The following is a 20610-nucleotide window of genomic DNA, read 5'->3' as shown; positions in this document are numbered from 1 at the left end:
TTTCAGAGCGTTTGGGCAAAAAAAAAAAATAAAAAAAAATCCATCTCTAAAACAGACCAAAGTCCACCATTAAAGTATCAATTCTGAAATTCTGGGGATAGTGATTGTCTTTTCCCATCACTTCCCTGACCTCAGGAGGGTCAATAAGTTGAGTGAAACTTTAATGTGAATTTGTTTACTTCATGACTTTATTCCATTGTGGAAGCACCTGGGAGCAGCATGAAGGCTGTTGGTGCCTTGGAGGAGCCACTGACCAGATATGCTGACATAGAGGAAAAAAGAGGAAGGGTTAGCTCTGAGCAACTCTGTCAGCCAGCTCCCTTTGCACACTACTGTACTAGACATCAATTAATTTAGCCCAGCATGAAATATAAAAATCCTAAATTGACTGGGTCATTTAAAATAAGCCTGTTTCAATCCCTCGTCTGGGAAGATCCCACATGCCACAGAGCAACTAAGCCCGTGCACCATGACTACTGAGCCTGCGCTCTAGAGCCCGTGAGCCACAACTACTGAGTTCACATGCCTAGAGCCTGTGCTCTGCAACAAGAGAAACCACTGCAATGAGGAGCCTGCACCCCGCAACAAAGAGTAGCCCCCACTCGCTGCAACTTGAGAAAGCCCGCACGTAGTAACAAAGATCCAATGCAGCCAAAAATAAATACATTAATTAATTAATTTTTAAAAATTGCCATCTCTCAAACCACTAAAAAAAGTTTTTAAAAAATCTAAATATTGATACTTGATTTATTCAATACTTGTATTATGAATTAAAGAAAGAATAATTCCTAAGGAAAAAAATAAAATAAGCCTGTTTCACTTATTTTTTTTCCCTAAAATACCAAAGATGATTTCCTGTTCTCCTTCCACTAAATGATGTTCCTCCTTTATGTTACTACTGGATAGGAGTCCTAAGTTAGAACAATGTAATTATCTTTAATTCATAGTCTTCCCCAATGTAGCAGACACCCACTTCTTTTTGGTCTTCTAGCATTTCCCCCTTTTGGGAAGTGGCCCTCGCTCACTTCTTGTGATTCTCTATCATGAGGCTTGTCCTCCCAGAGAGCATTTCAAGAATTGATGCAGATTCTGGGGGAAAGAATTATATTATTTCTCAAGAATCTTCAGCTTTAAGTTCCACGTGAGCCATGTGGATCTTGCTACCAGGCAGTGTTCTATTGAGAATGAAGCTAAGTGGAGGTGAGCAGCACTAGGAGATGGATACAGAGTAATTGGTGTCCTGATGGCATAGTATTTGAGTTTCTGGATCTTACAATGCCTGAAGCTGAACATCTCTTGGGTAAAAATATTTTAATATCTCCATTTTACTTAATCGTTGTGTTAGGATTCTCTCACTTGCAACTGAAGCTCTCCTGACCAACACACCCATTCTCTGAGAAATGCATGCATATTGAACACATAGAAGGCACCTTATGCCTGTGGATTAGCCTTCTTTCCTTTTGTGGAAGGGAAAATTCATTTGCCATCATCGGGGAAATATGCTACCAGAAGTCACCACCACCTGTATTTCCATTTACACAAGATGGAAGACAGCGCCCAAGATAACAAAGTCTCCAGGTAGAGCCTACAGAATCAACCTGTTGGCAAACATCTCCAGCATTGTACCTCTGTCCTAAAAATGATGCAGTATGACACTACCTATTATTTATCTCTCTTTATATAGTGTTTATCTCTCTTTACATAGTACTATTTTCTTAAAAGGTGCAGGATCGTGGTACAAATAGGGGTTGATATCTTTGCCTCCTCTTATCCTCACTTCTCACCTCCACACCTTGAGAAAAAAAGACTTTATTAAAGTGGTTCTATATCATTCTTCCTAAACCTGCAGTTTTCTTTCCTTAAGTCAGGCTCTGAGATAACACTCTATTATCTTAGAGCAATGGTTATAACTGGCATTTAAACAAATTGATTTTTAAAAACTTATTCCAGAAGATAATTTAAAGATTACTATTGTACTAGTTAAAATATCCTTGCCACACGTTATAAAATAGAATAATCTGTAATTGGTGTTGAAATACTGATCACAAATTCATGCCAGATTAGTAGTAAGAGTTACCTGCACTTTTAAGATTTTGTTATTTAGTGATTCCTCATTTGATTTGCAGAGGAGAATTCAAATGTAGCTTTTATTAACCTCATTTACATAGTAATAAAGAACAGCAGCAACACAGATAGTTTGGAGAGATAATGCCCTTGGAATTGGGAGATAATAGGTCTCTAACTGCTATAAAGGCCAAGACAAAATGGGGCCATTCATTTTCTAAACCTAAGGGATTTATTTCTGACAATATGCTAGAAGGGTAACTCTACTTTTTATTATACCTTTTGAAAAATGATGGGGATGCTAGCTTTTTGGTTGATAGTCAAGAGGACCCTGAGAGATAGCTGCTTATTGTGTAATTTTCAAATAGCAGATTCTGAATTGGCTTAGAAAATTGTCTCTGCTTCTCCTTTTATCAGATGATACTATTCTTGTCATGCTTTTTTTTCTCAGTGAAAGGAGGTCTACCTTAGTTGCTAAATGAAAAGCCTTGATCATTATCATCATCATAGCACACATTTAACTTTTTCTGTATACAAGGCATTATCCAAGCCAATTACATATATAAACTTATTTAATCCCCCTAAGAACCCAATGAAGTAGGTACTATTATTACCTCTTTAGTAGATGATAAAACTAGTCACAAAGAAGTTAAATAATTTGCTCAAGGTCACTCAACTATTAAGTGGAAGATCTAAGATTTGATCTAAATCTAGCTGCAAAGTCTGTGCTCTCTTGTTTGGCCATGCTACACTAACTCTATGCTATGTGCAAGATCCACAGTCTGCTATGCTCTGGAAGCTCAGAGTTTTCAGGCACAAAATACATACAATTATGGGTTGCTTCCTTGGGGCCTTTGGAACTCTGAATTGGGGGAAATGTGGCTATTATCAGTACCATAAGTTGAGAGTCCCTTTTTTTGGGGGGGAAGGGAAGAGGGACATCTGAATTCCCCTTCTCATGAGTACAAAACTCTAGAGAATGTCATTTCATCCGGTATTCACCTATCATGCATCTACCACACAAGTTATCACCCACTTTGGATCCTGGGCCGGACCCAGTACACACTGCCTAAGAAGGAGGCTGACACCTTCAGCTAACAGCCTCCTCAGCTGTGCCCATGTGGTCGGGAGCAGATTTCCCTCTTAGTCTTGATCAAGGGGATGGAATGAGAGTTGTCATTTTTACTTCATTCTAGGAAGAGTGTCCTTTTCTTCCAAGCACTTATTGCCCAGTTCCTTAGGAAGCTTCTTTTAGGAGGGTAGGGGACAGATACCTTGTCACCATTTTAGGAGACGAAATAAAAAATAGAGGCAGAGTGAGATGAGTGATTTCCTCAAGGTCATCCTCCCTCCTGGTAATTGGCAAAGCCATCACTACCAGGCAGGCTAACATTACAAGGTCATGCTCTAAAAGAACATGTGTTCCTCCTAGTCTTGCACTGCCCTCACTCAGAAATATGGCTGAACGTTTGTCTGGTGGGGGGGGAGGTCCTGCTCTAAGTTCCTGAGATATCCCACTTTCCTCCAAGGGTGCCCTCTCATGGTTCCTTTTGTATTGTTACTGGAATGTTCTAACCTCAAGCGCTGTTTGCTGTTGACCCCTTTAAGAGATAAACCCTAAAAGAAGTAAATGGTACTGAAAGAACCCTCCCCAAGCCTCCCCTTCCCCTCAAGGAAGAAATATACACTCGGAAGTTGAGGCCAAGTCCTGGAGCCCCAGCCTCCCTTCCTGGGGTTTGTTGGCCTTCTGGAGGACAATCCAAAGTAACAACTTTAGGTCAACATTACTACACCAGCCACATGGGAATTCTGAGAAAATAAGGGAGAAGGGGAGAGGGAAATTGAGAGCAAGAGAGAGAGAACTCTATTGACCCTAATTGGTTAATAATCTGAGAGAGGAAGAAAGAAAAGGGAAGCACTTTATGGGGCATCCACAAAGAGCTTTTCACTACTTTTTCTTTCTATCCCCACTTGTAGCAGCACTCATTTTGCCTTGGCTTTCATCTGCTTTGGTGCAAGTTTCTTTTGGGTGGAGCAAATGAAGAGGAAAGTGTGAATGTCTCCTTGAAGTCTGTGAGAGACATCATTATGCACAAAGATGAGTTTTCACATGGGCATTGACACTTGAGGCTGTGTGCCTAGAGGGTGAAGTTCCTCTGGAGCTAAGAAAAAAAAGGTTAAAATGTCTCTTGCCTTTGGGTCTTTATTTGGCCTCTTGCTTTGGTGGGTCTGGCTCTTGGCCTCACTCGTCACCTTGTGGCTGCTATGGAGAGTTAATTTAGGAATCAGAAGATATCCTTTTTCTCTTCCCTTTAGCTTTAGAATACCCAGCAGAAACTCTGGAACAGGCTACTAATTAGCCCAATGCCCCAGAGACTGTGTTGGATTTGAGGGCCAAGCCCATGGTATATTTCTCATCTGGTGCCTTGCCATATTCTTCTGAGGGAACTAGTGAGCATGGTTGTGGCCAACATAGGAAGTCATGAGGATTTGTTACCTTGGTCATCTATATTTCTCTTCATGACTAACATCAAGCATGTTGCTAGTAATAAACGATTCATAGAGGAATTGGGGGCAGGGGGATGGACCCAGATTTTTATTCTTTATGTCTCAAACAATTTTTTTTAAAGCCGTAACTATTCAGTAACATTTGAGGGGAACATTTCATAATGTAAGAAGAAAGTTTAATTGAAATATGGTTCTATAAGCCCAAAGGAATATATAAATAGAAACTTTTGTTTCTGTTTTAAAAGCAACAAAGTATTGTGGTATGGATGGTGTACATGAACATTTTCTGAGAGCTAAAATGTGGATCATATTTATAGTGTAATTTTCTCAAGTAAGATGAAAGCATTTTAAAGCACTTACCCCCACCCCCAAATCCACATTTACTCACTTGTTCTCATTTGTGGGATCATATCGGGGAAATGGATCATGGTCATTATCGTTAAAATCATAGCTAGCCTCTGGATCCTAAAGAGAAAACAAGAATAACACTGTAGCATCATAAAAAAAAGCAGTACTTTCCGAGTCTTCTATCCCTATCCTATTCCCATCCTGGCTGATAGCTCGAAAGCCTGCATTTTAGAGTTTCTGGCTCAGTTGCTGATCATTTATCATCCCCATAAACCAGGCAGAAGTGATGTACACAGAAAAGTGAGCCATCATGCAATTCTCAGTGAATGTTTCCAAACCTCTCACTCATAGACTCATAGGATATTAGAACAGAAGGAGTCAAAGTTTACTTAGTTCAACCACCTCATTTTCCAAATGAGAAAATTGAGGCCCAGAGAATTTGAATGGCTTAATTAAGCTAGAGCACTAGTTAGTGACATTTTGATGCTCATCTTTCTTAAGAATATAGGTGCAAAGAGCTGGCTGTGGGCTGGGGCTCAGGTCTACAGTGATCTCCTTCAGCCTCCTCAGTTAAAATAAACATGTAATTTAATTAAAGAGGCTGTGTTTGAAATTCAAGACAAGCTTCCAGGTCCCACCCTCTTCTGCAATCAGATTGCTAAACTTAAACATCTTCCACATAGGAATTTTATCACTACTACTGCTACTTCTCTATATTTTCCATATCTTTTAATAATTCCTAATCTTTTTCATCTCTTCTTTTCCTTCCTGTTTCCTTTGCTCTTTAGCTGGGGAAAGTTGGTTGAGTAGAAAGGATGAGAGAAAGACAAGGGGCAATATTCAAGATGAAACACTGATTTAAAGACCTAAAATATAATGGAGAACTTCATAACCAATTAAGTAAATAAGTTTCATTTACTTATTTCCCATTTTTAGTGAACTTTTCTCAGCTTGTCATTTTTGTATTGTGTAGTGCACACTTTGATTTGCATGGAAGGAATCACATTCACATAACTTCACAATGTGAGAGATATTGCCCCATAAGGGGTGTGAGCAGGGAGACTGTGAAAATGGTCTCAGATATTAGGCTTGATTTGATTGCTTTCATGTCCCCAAATACTGAGTGGCATAGAGTTTGAATGGCTTTTAATAATTTAGCTGATGTTAAGTGCCTCCCCCTACCCCAACACACATGCTTTTGTATAATCCTTGGCTCCAGCAAATTCTTTCAATGCCCAGTGATACAAAAAAAAAAAAAAGTTTATGTGCACTGGCAGAAGGGTGAGGGAAGTGGCAAAACCGTGGCCCGTCATTACCAGGGCTGACATCAGAGTAGCCTCCTGCTTGAGGGAAGCAAAGTCCTAACTGTGTGTCAGTGTAGACCACTCCCTAAGTTGCAGCAATGGGAGGGCTTAGACTCACATAGTTGGCATAGATGTCTGTGTGATTCCACTCCAAGCCATCATCCAGTACAGTGATAACAACTCCTTTGCCTGTGATGCCTTTTTGCCAAACAGGTATCACATGGAGGTCCAGCTTGGGCAGGGCTGCAGTCATCCTAGTATCTTGCTGATAAAGAAAGACAAAGAAGCATTGGTAAAACCACGATTTGTTTGCTGCAAAATAAGAACTGAAGCTCCAGTCTGGAGACCCATCTTCTTCCTGGGGTCACTCTATTCTTTAGAAGCGGGCAATTAGATGAAATAAAAAACAAAGTTAAGGGTAAGACCAAGTGAATCATCAGAGTGCTGCTCTTTTTCCAGTTGTTCCAATGGAAAATCACTCAAAAGGATGAATCACCCTGTGGCCCTTGTCTTTGAGCTGTGTGGCTTTGAAGAAGTTCATCCCTAAGTTGCTTTCATTTATAATTACATGCTCAAGCTTTTCATCTACCAAAGCTTTATTTGATGTCCCATGTTTCCATCTCCCCCCAAATCCTGAGCCTCCACTGCCACACTGAATGTACTTTATATTGTCTGGTTCACAGCTCTTCATGGATGTTTTTATAAATTTTCTAAAAGAAAAGGCAGAACCTGGAATGCCCAGGAGGCTGTGGTCTTACCAAGACTTGCAATCTAACTGCCTATGTCCAAGTATGAGTGATTTAGGGAGTAAGTATCTGTGAGAGAAGATCTGGGATTTGTTTTCAGATAATTTTTCTGTTAGTTGCTGTATGTGGGACTGTAAGGAAGAAGAGCTGGACAGCAAGGGAACACAGATACGAGCACATCCCCAAGCATTCAAGAGAGATGCACTAGAAGAATGCCAGCTTTTTAGTGAAGAGGTCAACAAGGAATTTATGAATAACAACAATCAAAAGTATCAGTGAATGCATTGGCCCCTGGCTGATGCTCCTCAGAAAGAGGTGGGGGAAAACAAGAATTTACTAGGCCAACATGAAGCTGAATCACAGGAGGCTGGAACTACACACAGATTGTTGGCCAACGCCAGAGATGAAGGACTCTCTGTCAGTTAGAAGAACAATCATAGAGTGTGGTTGTTAAGAATATGGCCTCTGGAGCCATGAATTATGGCCCCTCCACTATAATTACATGATTTTGGCAAGTTATTCAACCTGCCAATGTCTCTGTCTCTTCATCTGATAAATGGGGGTACTTACTATACCTACAACAAAATGTTGTGTGAGAACTAGATGAGTTAACTCATGTCAAACATTTAGAATAGTATTTGACACATAGCAAATGCACCAGTGTTAGCTAGTGAGTCTCTTCTGCTGCAGTGAGTAGGTATCGCCTAGGTTAAGAGAGTTTCAAGAGGAATTGCTCTCCTTTCCCATCCATTATGCAACAAGGATGTCTAAGCGTTAGCTTATGGTTGTCATGAAAATTCATCTTTTATAATATTCTCAACAATAAACACTTCTATTAACATGTATTACTACGATAGAGGCTTAACATTAAAACAGAGGAGAGCGCTCTGCAGGCAAGCAGGAACACTTACAGTTTCTCCACTAGGTGCCTACATTCCAACAAGGATTTGATAACTATCTTAAAGGTAGAACTGGTTTGCAAGTCTAGACATCTGCAGATAGATGCCTTTTGTCTTTCCTTGTGTTCCTTCCTTTAGCCTAGTTCAGAAATTCTCACCTGTAAGCATGTACAAATTGCCTCTCAGGGCTATATATACTGAATCATGTTCACTGTACTCTTTGGGTGATCTAAAGTGTTCTCAAGAGTAACTTTGATCAAATATGTTTTTTTGCCATGAGTACTGTTTTGGAACCCCTAACTTGCAAGACATGATTCTTCTGTACTTATTCCAGATAAACTTAAGAAGACAAAAGGCAACAACGCTTCCTCTCATAGTAGCTAAAGATCTGTGTTTCAGACATCCTCACATAGTAAAACAGAAGATCCAGATCATGGAAGGTCCCATCAACCCTAATCTCTAGGTAATACAGCCCTCTGCTGAATTATCTATCATTAAAAAAATCTATCGTGCAGATATAACAAATAACCCAGGTCCTACACAGTCCTCCTGTAGGTACTTACCAAGTACCACTGCTGATTCCACATCGGATCATTGAAGAGATCTAGTGCTGAGTCTCTTAGAACTGAACGTTTACTTCTCTCTTTTTCATACTGTTGTTCAGCCCATAGCACCTACAAGGAGTTTTAGAGCAAAAAAAATCAACAAATAGGCCACCTGTGGTGTAATCATCTTCCCTCTAACTAGCTCTAGTACTCTCTCCATCAGAGTTCAGGCAGCTCCACAGTGTTTTCATTTGACTATAGATCAAACTGGCAGCTCAGTGAGAAGAAGGGATTGCCCACTGGGGAGATGAACATTTCCTCTATTACAGTAAAATGTACCTTTAGGGGGAGGAGAAGCAGTCAGTGAAGTGATGATTCCCTCAGATTATTTACACTGTGATTACAGTGGAAGTAAAAGTTCAGCCTGCTTTCATCAGCAAATGGACCATATTACTCACTTTTATATTGAGGTTCCAGGGTTCTGTGGCAGAAAATTTGTGCATTTTCCTGGAATGAGTCAACAAGCTAAGAGATCCCAGAGACTGCTGTTATGTTGCTCTTACAGCTTAATTTCTCTTTCTTTATATACAAAAATAGAAATTGCAAATGTGACAAAGACAAGAAAGGCGCTACATCTTTGCAGATTTGAAATTCTGCCTCCTCTATTCTTCAACCTTCTGCTTAAGTGTATTTAATATGAGAAACAGATCCAGGGTGACGAATGAGCACTACTGACCATGCACACTTACCATTGATTTAGTTTCATGTATTATGCAAAGGCACCTGACAATACAAAAATTACCTTCCCCACATTTAGAGCATAATCCTGTTATACTTGAGGCCCTGAGTGGGTGAGGGGCTGCCTTGTGGTTATATTCATTATGAGATAATACCATGCTCTAATTTTGCTGAGCAACATGACTCTTTCCTACCCAAAACATATCCTCTCTTCTGTACACATGGTGATAGTCCATGGTGTGATAGGATATTGTTAATGTGAGAATACTAATGAGTCAGATCCAAAAATAAAAACTGAAAGATAATTTGCAACTAAAGGATAAAACCATCCACTAAGACTGTCCTGAATTTCCAATTAGAAAATATACTGCAAACCTATTATAAACATTGGGAGCGACTTGAGAGTTGGAAATCAGGACATATATAATTTATTTTTAAAGTGCCTGTATTTTCAAGCTTAAGTGTTTTGGCTTAAAATACCTCAGTGCTTGGAATATACTGCCTGTCTTCTGAGTTGGTCTTTGGGAACTGGCTGCTAGGGAACAAGTACTAATCTTTGAGAGAGAGAGTCACTTACAGTTGGAAATTTCATTAACAGACTTATAAAGATAGCTTACTGCTGCATTTCAGAGTGCTAATTTGAAAGAATATCACCCCTACCAAAAAAAAAGGAGCAATAAAATGAAAATCAAAAGCAATTTTTAAAAAATGGAATATAAGAGGAGGCACTCTGTCATCTGATCAGATAAACATCCAATTGTTGGAAACAGTGTTATGATTAATGTCATTAACTCCAAATGCCATATTAATCTCTGTAAGAGCAGACCAAGTGGAACAGAGCAAATTAATGGTGTCCTTCTATTATGTATATAATAAGTATCATGTACTTAATTGTAAATAATCCTTTTGATTTGAAAAGGGAATTAAAAATCATCTAGTCTAACCTCCTACTGCAAGCTTCAGTGTGTTCTAGGGTTTTTCCTGAACTAAAGTTATTCTGGGTATAACTTTTCATAGGATTATATAGACTCCTTTTTTATGAAGTTATGCTGAAGAGTAAATTCTTAGCTCTTCCTCCTTATGCTTTGAGATTTCTCCCCCAAATCAATTATTAAGGAAATATCTAAAAAATAGAACTGGGCCATCTGTTCATTTTAATGAGATACTTGAGTAACAGTAACAGTTAGGTCTGCTCCACTCTATCCAATTTCCTCCTATTAAGATGAGAAGGAAGGTCAGTTTGACTTTCTTGTGCATTAATGTCAGGCATGTATTTAGACAGACAAGCAAATCTCTCTCTTGTTTTGCCCAAGGACTAAGCCTAGCCAGAGTGCTAGAAGTTGCCCTACTTTCAAAGCCCACATACAATTAGCCATCTGCCTTGGGACAGCGAAGAGAAGATTTCACTGGACAAGAAACATTTAAAGTAACGTTCAGGGCCTCTGATTAGGTCTCTCACTTCTAGCCATTAACTTGGGTAAAAGCCAGCAATGGTTGTTTGTGAGCTGTGGTGTTGCTGTCTGTGGTCCTGATACAGCATTCTTGGTCTGGGTTTGGTTGCTTCTTTCATGTTTGAACACTGGTAACCCAGGCCCAGTCATTTCCTACTCTCTTAATTTGTCTTCCTTTTCTTCTTCTTTTTTAAATTCTATCAGTTGCATAACAAATAAAATAGCAAATTATTTTACAGGGTTCACGAATTCCTGTGCTTTAAACAGTTCTGGCACCTTTCTGTCACTTATATTTTCTTTATGGGATGTTGAAAGTATGTGTTTTATCTCTCACAAAGCTTCCAGAATTCTTTAGAATGGCCTAGACAACAGAAATCATGTACACAGATATCAGGCCAGCCAGGATAAGTTTTCACCAGTATGACACATTCTTGAGAAAAGGCAATATTGTGTATGCAGATTCCAATACTTCAAATTTCTATTTCATCTCAACATTCTATTGGTGTGTTTGCTGACCTTGAAAACAGACTTCAAAATCAAAAGGTACATTAGATATACATGAAATTGGCTCCACACTTTACCTATATTCATTCTAGACATTTCCTGCTGTTGCCTAATCATTGAATATGTATACAAACCAGGATAAAAAGAGATCAAATGCTTTGGATCAGACTATACAATACTTATAGAAACATTTGCCTCATGAAGACATGGATTTAAAGCTCCTTCAAAAGCACTAGTTCCCTACATAACCAAACCAGACAGAATGGCAGAATGTTTTTTCAGTTACACTGAAATGTTATTAAGAACAGGGTTTATGTATTATATTTCTTTGGCATCATCACATCGGATATCAAAGTGCTTGGTACATAATAGGCCTATAATAAAAGTTTGTTGATTGATTGCATTGTCAGACAGTTCATCAGTGCTGCCACTTGATTCTCAATATTCATTTTCATGCTCTTAGACTGGATTTGTGAGCTAGTGTTTATATGTATAGTGTGTGTATATATATACTTTATATATATTTATACATATAAAATTTAGTCAACCAATTCAATCTGATCCAGTTATTATTATATGCAATTATAACCCTATGGAAATAATAAGAAACACTACAGATTTTGTGAACACAATAAAAAAAATCATATTTGCTTTTGCTCTTGTTAGCAATCACAAAGAAGGCAGATAAGTCAGGTTACTGGTTTGAAGACAAATGCACAACACTTACACGATCATCATCAGATAATCTCTTAGTGATATGAAGGGCACTCCTTCGAGACCTCCGAGGATGGTTTTTATGTTTGAATAAGTAGTGATTTTCAAGTGACCCAATCTATAAAAGAAAAAATTAAAATAAAAATCCTCTTTCCAAAATAAGTATCTATAGGTTAGGTTGAAACACAGCTAACTTGGAGACAGGCAGCTTTTGTTAAATCCATTTCTTGTACTGAAGTTAACTTTTTTCTTCATGAGGAAGACACGGATAAAAGCCTTCCCTCTCAGTGTGTTGAGTGAGATGAGCATCATGATATTATCACTTGGGCTCACAGCATACTTGGGAGCTGATGTGCTTCTGTTCCACATATTTCAGAGGAACTACATTTGCTTTTCTAGGTGCTGTTATTGTGTAGATAGACATTTCTTAAAAAATATTCATTTTGTCAAATTTATTCTGTCAGAGAACAATAATTTGTGGAAGGCAGGCAAACCCTTTGGTATGATATATAGGCAGTGCCACATTCAGCTAGAATAATTTGTTGTTATTATGAAATATAGCCATTGAATCCATAGTGATAATTATTATAAGCTACTAGTAGTGACCATCTGACTTTCCAATAGTTCAAGGCTTTGAGGAAGAAGCCAGCATGCCACATTTAGGACAGGTGTTCCACCTGGGAGTGTGTAAACTTCTCTGGGTGACTATCAATGCATTTGGTCCATTTAGAACTAAGTTCATTATTCTTTTAAGCTAGTTTCCCTTTATTCAAAATGGTACTTAATTTGAACCTACCAAAAGCTCTAGATGCCCTGTATGTTTTTAAACTGAGACAAACAATTGACAATGGGTTATTTCAGAAGAACTACATTCTTTAAATTGGTGTTTCTTATCACCTAGAGAATTTTTTAATAGAGATGCTTAGGCCCTGCTGCAAGCCTGAACCTCAGGGGCTGAATCTGCTATAAGCTTTACATGGAGTTGGGGAGAGAGAATATTAGCCATAAGAAAAGATCACCAGTGCTTAGCTCTGTTTCTTCTATCAACTAGTTTTGCTTCTTGTCACCCCTGCCCCCAATCCTAGCTTTTGAGGCCTTAAGGAGCTCAAGATAGTGATGCTAAGTTAAGTGTAAACAAAGGAAGAAATAAGCAGAGCCAGGAAAGCACTATCAGTCTTTTACAAAGAATTATTATTTTAAAAACATTTATTAGTAATGCCATTTAACTGGAAATATGCATATGCAAATCACATGCAAGTATAGATAGGTTTTCCCACTATTTCTAAAGACTCTTGTGACTATGCCACCCCTTCCTCGAAGATCCTACCAAGAGTACTGATTTATTGTTATTTATTTATTTATTGAGACTTGTGATTTTGAAAGACAGTCCACATAATGAATGGTCTGGGTTTGGATGTATGTCTGGGGCTAATAAGGTGAGAAAATGAAGAGGGAGTTATTTTTTGCTCTCTCCTCCAATCTCCTTTCACACAATTACCAATGCTATTTAGCTGCCCAAAAGATTAAGTTCCCAGTTTTTTTTTTCCCTTATAGGACACACAAGATTTCCATGATACCCACAGTACCCACCCATACAGTTCCACCCACTACTCACTCTCTTTTTAGATCCCAACAATGCCTTGCAGTTTCCAGACTTATAAGTCACTTTCTTTTTATCTCCCTGTTTTCCCACAAGTTGTTTTCTATGCCTGGAGTGCCTTCTCCAATGTCATAATGTTCTCCAGGGCAAGCTTTGATTCTTCTTCCTAAACGTGTGCAAGTGTTTCCTCCTTGGGCTGTCTTCTTTCACCTCTCCCCAATTCCCTTCCATCCTCAATCCTTCAATCAATAAGTATTGAGACTCCAGGAACGGCTTCTTTTGCTATACCAATTGCTTGCAACTGCAGTCATTTGTTTCTAAACCAGTCTCTAGACTCTTGATTCCTTGAAAGTTTATTTTCCTCCTATTATTCCTCAGCCCCTAACACGGAGCCTAGCAAACAACAAGGACTGGGCAAAAGCAAAAGTATGGGTTTGCTACTGGAACACGGAGAAGAGAATTCAATATGTGTATTGACTTCCCTGCTGGGGATTTCAGACAGTTTGGCTCATGAAGTTGGAGAATGAAGCCTCTGGCAAGGAAAGGCACATTTCCCAGTGGATCTGGATCTATGGAATTGCCAACGCCCACACCCCATTACTCATCCATGACTTCAGCTGCATCTCTACCACCACCTCTAGAAAAAACGCGCCAAAATGTTTTACAACTCCTTCCTCCCTCCCACCTCCCGTTTCCATGCACAGCAATTTACAAGGCAAGGAATGAGGGCTTGATTCTGAGCCAAGGGAAAGGAAAGCTCAGATTAGAAGTCACACCCCCTGCGGTGCACAGCTAACAAGCCCCCTACATAATGCCTTAACGCTCCCCCACCCCCAGCTGTCTATTAACCCAGGCCTTGCTTGGACAGGCAACAGTTTTTTTCACAAGATGAAACCCCTGGAAAGCTAATACGCATTTGGCTGGGGAACAAGAAAGAAAGCTATCCTTTCCCCAGTCACTTCGGCAGCTTGACCCTTCAGGGGAACTGACCGAGCAAAGTTGTGAAGCTCGGACTTTGCAAGTTTCCATTGAGAATCCAGAGCTCGCGGTAGAGGCCCGGAGAGTTGGTCCCATGTCTTTCACCCACCTCATCTGCCACTCCATAGCCCCCGAGCCCCCGGGTCGGGAGGCCCGGCCACTGACACTCTCCCAATGCCCTGGGCGTATCCTCGAAGGCTGCCGGCGAACATCTCCAAGCCTGCTTGGCCCCTTGCAGCAGGACTTGGATCTGATGCTGCCATATTGAAAAGAATGAAACAGCCAGCTCCTGACGCAGACCCGCTGAGTCTCAGGGGACAGAGCGCACTGCCTCTCCTCTGGGCACTGGTTGGTAAGAGCCTGCGTGCATCTCAAGTTCCGTGAACAAGCGTGGAGGGATTTTTCTTCCACACCGTGCGGGAACGGATTTCAATTCCAGAGCGGACAGCAGCAAGATTAAGCTGTACCCAGCTGCAGCGGCTTGGTTCTGCCTGGCTGCGCCCAGCCCAAACAATAAATAAGGCAAGCCTTCTCCAAGCGCGCCAGGGCCGAGAGCTGGAGGAGCTCCTGCTCTTTGCCACTGTGCTCAGGAGAGTACAACCTGGGACTCCCACATGGGAGATTACGCTCCAGTCCCGCCAGTCCCCTCGAGCCCCAGAAAGTTTTTTGAAAGTGCAAACTCTTACCTGACCCAAAAGGTCATAGCCCAGCTCCTCGGCTATCGCTGAGGCTGCCTCCGGTCCCCCGGGGATCTCCGCCGCCCATTCATTCACAAACTGCCTCTTCGCTTTTACATTATTCAATGCACACCAAGCGCAAAAGAGAGCGAAAGCAGTACACTGCAGAGTCCAGGCTCTTGGCTCCATGGCTCTCCCACTCGCTCGCACACGAGTGGGAAGGAGAGCGGGGATGAGAAGCAAGATAGAAAAGCCAGAAAGGATCGACCCTTCCACCCTCCGGCTCTGGACCACTTCTCGCTCCCGGTTGTTCTGCGACAAGACAGAGACGCGCAGGAGAGGCAGGGCGGCGGCGAGCGCTCAGTGCAGCGCTTCGGTCTCCCGGTCTCCCGGTCTCCCGGCAGAGTGGAGCCCCAGCCCTTCCGAGTCGGAATGGAAATCAGTGTTTACACGTCAAATCTACGAAAGCCATCTCTTGACGTCAGATCTACCTGGACTAAGATCTGGATGGTATTCCCAGCGGGATGAAGAAGCGGCTAAAATAAGCAACAGAGAAGAAAAGGAAGGAAACGTTTGCTCGTATCGGTTAAGTCTGCGCCCGTTCTGATTGTAAATTCTGTAGCCGTGAGAAACACCTTTACTTCTCAAAGAGAAGTGCCCCATTTGAATATAACTACCAGGAATCAAAGATCTGGAGTGCAGCACACTTTCCTTGCCTTCTGTCCGTTTTCTTTATCTTTACTTGATTATCTTGTGTAAGAGGAGAATTCTTATAACGGCCCTGTGGATATCGTCACCTGCTATGAAGAACAGGGCTTTTCAGTCTTTCAAATCGGACAGAGGCTGGGAGGGCAGAGAGAAGAAGGGAAGCTTCTACTGCCCGGATTCTAACCTAAATCGCCTGGGATAAACGAGCACTTCTGGAAGACAATGCTAAAGCAATACTTTTAAAAAAAGTATTTTTAACCGTTCAAACCACCTTAGTTAACAAGTTTACATCCTTCTCTCCTCTGTTTCTCAACCTCAGTAAAACAATATCTATAATTCTATCCCAGATATTGCAGGGCCCACTACCACCCACTTTACAGTCCTTTCAGAAAAAAATGATTAATCTCCTGATTTAAAAATTTTATTTATTTTTATTCACATGATTTTTAAAAACAGAAAATTATTTCCTTTATTTATAAACAAGGGAGTGTAGGGACCCAAGTGCTGTTGTGTTGCCTCAGGGAGAGAAGGAGCAGGTTTCATTAACTCTGAACTTTCCATTCTGCCTTCAGTAGAGCTCTTCACTTTGGTGTTGAACTGAAGCTATGCCATTACTTTCCCATAAAATGCACAATTTCTTTTTGTGGAAGGGTGTTTTCCCGTGGAAAGAGAATAAGCAGACGTCTAAATGGTTCTCCCCGCCACCCACCCCTCCCCCCCCGATCCCAGAACAGGGAAATGGGTACAGTGCACTGTGGCTGAACCTATTCTGATCCTGAGGGGTTGAACCTGGAGGGAAATGCCAGGATCACCATTCAGCACCGAGGAATGGACAGCGCCACAAGCGCTGGCTGCTGGAGCTGCTCTTCTGAGCTCCAAAAACTGTCGTCTTCCCGCAACCGCCTAGAGCCAAACTGTTTCTCTTTTGACTGGTGCCTTTCCTCTCTTTAAAATGGAAAAATAAGAAATTGACCTCAAGGGAGAAGGACGGTTAGGTAATGATCGTGACTACTTGCGTCGGAGTTCGCGGGAACGCGACGGTCTCAGCCCAAAAGTAAAATTGCAGGGGATTCAAAGTCTTGCCTGCGAAAGGTCTTTTTCTTTTCTTAAGCTCCCAGCCGCCGGGGGGCGCATCCTATTCTAAAAGAAGAAAAGAGATAAGAGTGGAAGAAAGCATATGAGCTTGTGGAGAAAGGAAGCAAGAGATAACTCTTTACGGGAAGCAAATGAGATGGAGGCTTGGTGGAGGATAAGGCTGAGAAATGCATTTGCCTCCATGTTTGCAGAAATGTGGAGTAGATTGATAATTTCTTTAAACATAAAGCTTCTTAACAAAAACAAATTCCAACGTTAATAAGCCATGTGATGCAGTTAAGTCTATTACTATAATGTAACTCTCACATGAGGTGCTGTAGAATGGGCTCAGACTGATAGTTCTTCTGTCAGCTCTGTAAATTCACATGTGTGAATGTTGGCGGCTGGGTGAACTGTCTTCTTTTCTCTTCGTGCCTCAGCCTGAGTTGTGGCCTCAAGCTCTCTAGGATGTTTCATTCTCACAACAGACAGATGCTAACTGTGTGCTAGCAAAGCAAAAGAAACTTGTGGCAAATATTTAATAATGGTGTTTCATTATTAAATATTTTAAAATATTTAATATTATTTACTTAATAAATATTTAATATTATTTAATAAATATTATTAAATATTTACTGTCAGTTTGACAGTTCAGGTAAATCGTTAGTGAGGCCAGTGTCTCAGTAATGAAGAATTTGTCTTAAATGGAGCACCCTACACACCTGGAATAAACATTTGGTTGATATATTTAATAGGGCAAACTAAATTCTCACAGTAAAAAGATAATATTCCCATCCAAACTATATACTGTATATATATATATATATATATATATATATATATATATATATATATCAGTAATTTATTTTGAAATTCTCTGAATCTTATCTGATGGACCTTATTTGCCACAGTTTCTGGGATGCAGAAGAAATGAATGTTTACCAAGGCTGGAGGGTGCAAATAGATGTAGAATTCATCTTAACTTTGTCATATCAAGGGCTAGTCTTATCCTGCTATGTGGATCATAGTAATAACCTCCAGGCCCATCACTGTCATATTTTATATCATGAATTATAAGAGCCAATTATCACCCTTAAGTTGGTTTTAACAGCATTTGATTCATCTGATTAATTTATGTAGAAAACAGGATAATTCAGAAACCGAGGAGGACTATGTTTCTATTATGAATTATTAAGTAAGTGTCATGCCTTTCATGACTGCTCCCAACTGCCCAGTGATACAGTTAATCATTTATTAGGTTTTCTTGGAAAGTAATAAGAGCAAGGCTATTATGAACAGGAAGTAAGAAGATGTTCAGAGATGACCGTATCTCTTTAGTCTTAGAAAACAAAATGTTTAAACCTTTTGTTACAGTGAAATAAACTATGTACACTAAAGTGCACAAAACCAGGTGCTCAATAATTTAATCACAGTGTGAACACTATATAACCATTCCGGTCAAGAAAAAGAACATTACTAGCCCTCCAGAATAATATTCCAAGTTTTTTTTCAAGAGGCATAGGAGAAGGAGTGAGGAAATAACTTAGGTTTAACATTTTCCAATTGTTATGTAGACTTACCTGTTTTCTTTGGGTAGTAGTAGCTATATATTAAGACAAATATATAATTAATTAGTCTGTATACTTGAAGATATTTGGTAACAGAACATATTATAGAGGAAAATCTACCTATAGCAGTGTTCCCCCAAATAGAAAGTTACAATATTTGTATGACACACTGGGGTAAAACTGGAGGAAATTTGGGAATATCGGTATGGTACTTAGTAAAGATATTCATTACATTTTTTTATATGATACAGTTTTGACAAGAAAATAAAATATAATATTTGGAGCAATATATTAAAATTGAATATAGATAACATTAAATTGAGAACTGTGAATATACTTCCATCAATATAACTTTTTATCTCAGGTTTTATGCTTGAAAGCCTATATACCATTTCTTTTTTTTTTTTTTTTTTTTATTTTTATTTTTTTTTTTAAATGTACATTAACATAGTCTGATATAGCTTTATTTCACCACTAATGTTTTTTTTTTTTTTTTTTTTTTTTTTTTGCGGTACGCGGGCCTCTCACTGTTGTGGCCTCTCCCTTTGCGGAGCACAGGCTCCGGACGTGCAGGCTCAGCGGCCATGGCTCACGGGCCCAGCCGCTCCGCGTCATGTGGGATCTTCCCGGACCGGGGCACGAAACCGCGTCCCCTGCATCGGCAGGCGGACTCTCAACCACTGCGCCACCAGGGAAGCCCCTATATACCATTTCTAATCAAAACATTTTTTGTTTTGTTTTGTTTTTGTTTTGCGGTACGCGGGCTTCTCACTGCTGTGGCCTCTCCCGTTGCGGAGCACAGGCTCCGGACGTGCAGGCTCAGCAGCCATGGCTCACGGGCCCAGCCGCTCCGCGGCATGTGGGATCTTCCCAGACCGGGGCACGAACCTGCGTCCCCTGCATCGGCAGGCGGACTCGCAACCACTGCGCCACCAGGGAAGCCTAATCAAAACATTTTAATGTAAGTCTTTTTGAATTGTTGATGGTTGCTGTCAATGAAAAAAAAATTTGTACAAGAGAATAAAGATTTTGAAACAAGTTTTACAACCATTAAACAATTTGCAATATTTGATTTTAAATATTGCAACTCTTCCTTTTAGCTCCTTGCCAAATTTACCATTGGAATTTCATAAGAGGATGCTATAGATTTAGAATTTACCTAAACTTTATATGTCAAGTATTACAAAATCATTTTTCTAAATTGAAAAATACACATACCTTTTAGAGATATTACCATGCACCTACTTTGCCACAAATAGATAAAAGTATTTAATGTATGGGAAGACTGATATCAGGATCATCACCTAAAGATACACCTGCCAAAAACCTCTTTCTTTCTCATTGTCTATCCTCCCATGGCCAAATTTTGGTGGGCATGCTATGCTAGTGAAGCACTTAAGACCTGAACTTCTCCAACAGATCCACAGAGCCTTCTCCTAGGATAAAAACACACATGCTTGCAGCAAGTTGCTGAAGTTGATATCAAGACGATAGACACTTGGCTTGGTTGAGCTCAATGTCTTGAGGCCAGACTAATGAGTGCTAGGTGTCACTCACTAATCATGATTGACTAATTGCCAACCTGGTTGGGTCTTCTTCCCAGGAGCCCAGGATCAAGCTACTTGCCTGGCCTTCCCAAAGGATAAGAAGACCGAATATCTTGAGGGACATCTATAATTCTACCAGCTGGAAAGCCCTAATCTATAGAAATGAAGGTAAGAGAATAATAAAGCAAAGTCAGTACACTGAAAGGCTCTGGAGTGGATGGATAATTATAAAGGACTTCTGTTGAATGAACTAGACAAACACTTAAAGTCTTGAATTTAATATAGATTTGGATTATTAAAATTGAAGAAATGAGTGCTATTAATTCTGATTATTGAACATGACTCGTCACTTCTAATGAAAGTGGATAATTAAATGTAGTCATATACAAGTATTTATAAACAATTTTTCTTACCTTAGAACAGGTTCCTTAAAAATATGCATTTACTGAGTAAGTTTTGGAGTATGGCTGCTTTTGTTTCCAGGCAATGCTCCTGCTTCCTCTATGCCCTCAAACACTGCCATTTTCATATGGAAAACACAGTATATAACTGCTTTCTTTGTTCCTGAAGTGTATTTTTTTAATGAAAATTATAGACTCTCAGTATCAAAAAGTAACCTTAACAGTTATCTGGTTCC

The 20610-nt window shown here is 40.0% G+C and overlaps 1 protein-coding gene across 2 annotated transcripts in view; it reads right to left on the bottom strand.

Moving 5' to 3' along the window:
- Positions 1–15265, bottom strand: part of PCSK1 (proprotein convertase subtilisin/kexin type 1) — a gene marked incomplete at both ends in the record, with an annotated part of 39540 nt that extends 24275 nt beyond the window's left edge. For both annotated transcript variants that reach the window (XM_079702058.1, XM_079702057.1), the window contains 5 exons: positions 4961–5037; positions 6343–6489; positions 8433–8543; positions 11835–11939; positions 15086–15265. In XM_079702058.1, the coding sequence (XP_079558184.1) occupies positions 4961–5037; positions 6343–6489; positions 8433–8543; positions 11835–11939; positions 15086–15265 (620 nt within the window). The remainder of the gene's footprint in view (positions 1–4960; positions 5038–6342; positions 6490–8432; positions 8544–11834; positions 11940–15085) is intronic.
- Positions 15266–20610: the final 5345 nt, after the last annotated feature.

Source organism: Hyperoodon ampullatus, assembly GCF_949752795.1.
Source record: "Hyperoodon ampullatus genome assembly, chromosome: 4".
Taxonomy (NCBI): Eukaryota; Metazoa; Chordata; class Mammalia; order Artiodactyla; family Ziphiidae; genus Hyperoodon; species Hyperoodon ampullatus.
Note: the sequence above shows the minus strand (reverse complement) of the source record. Positions and strands in the feature narration are given on the sequence as shown.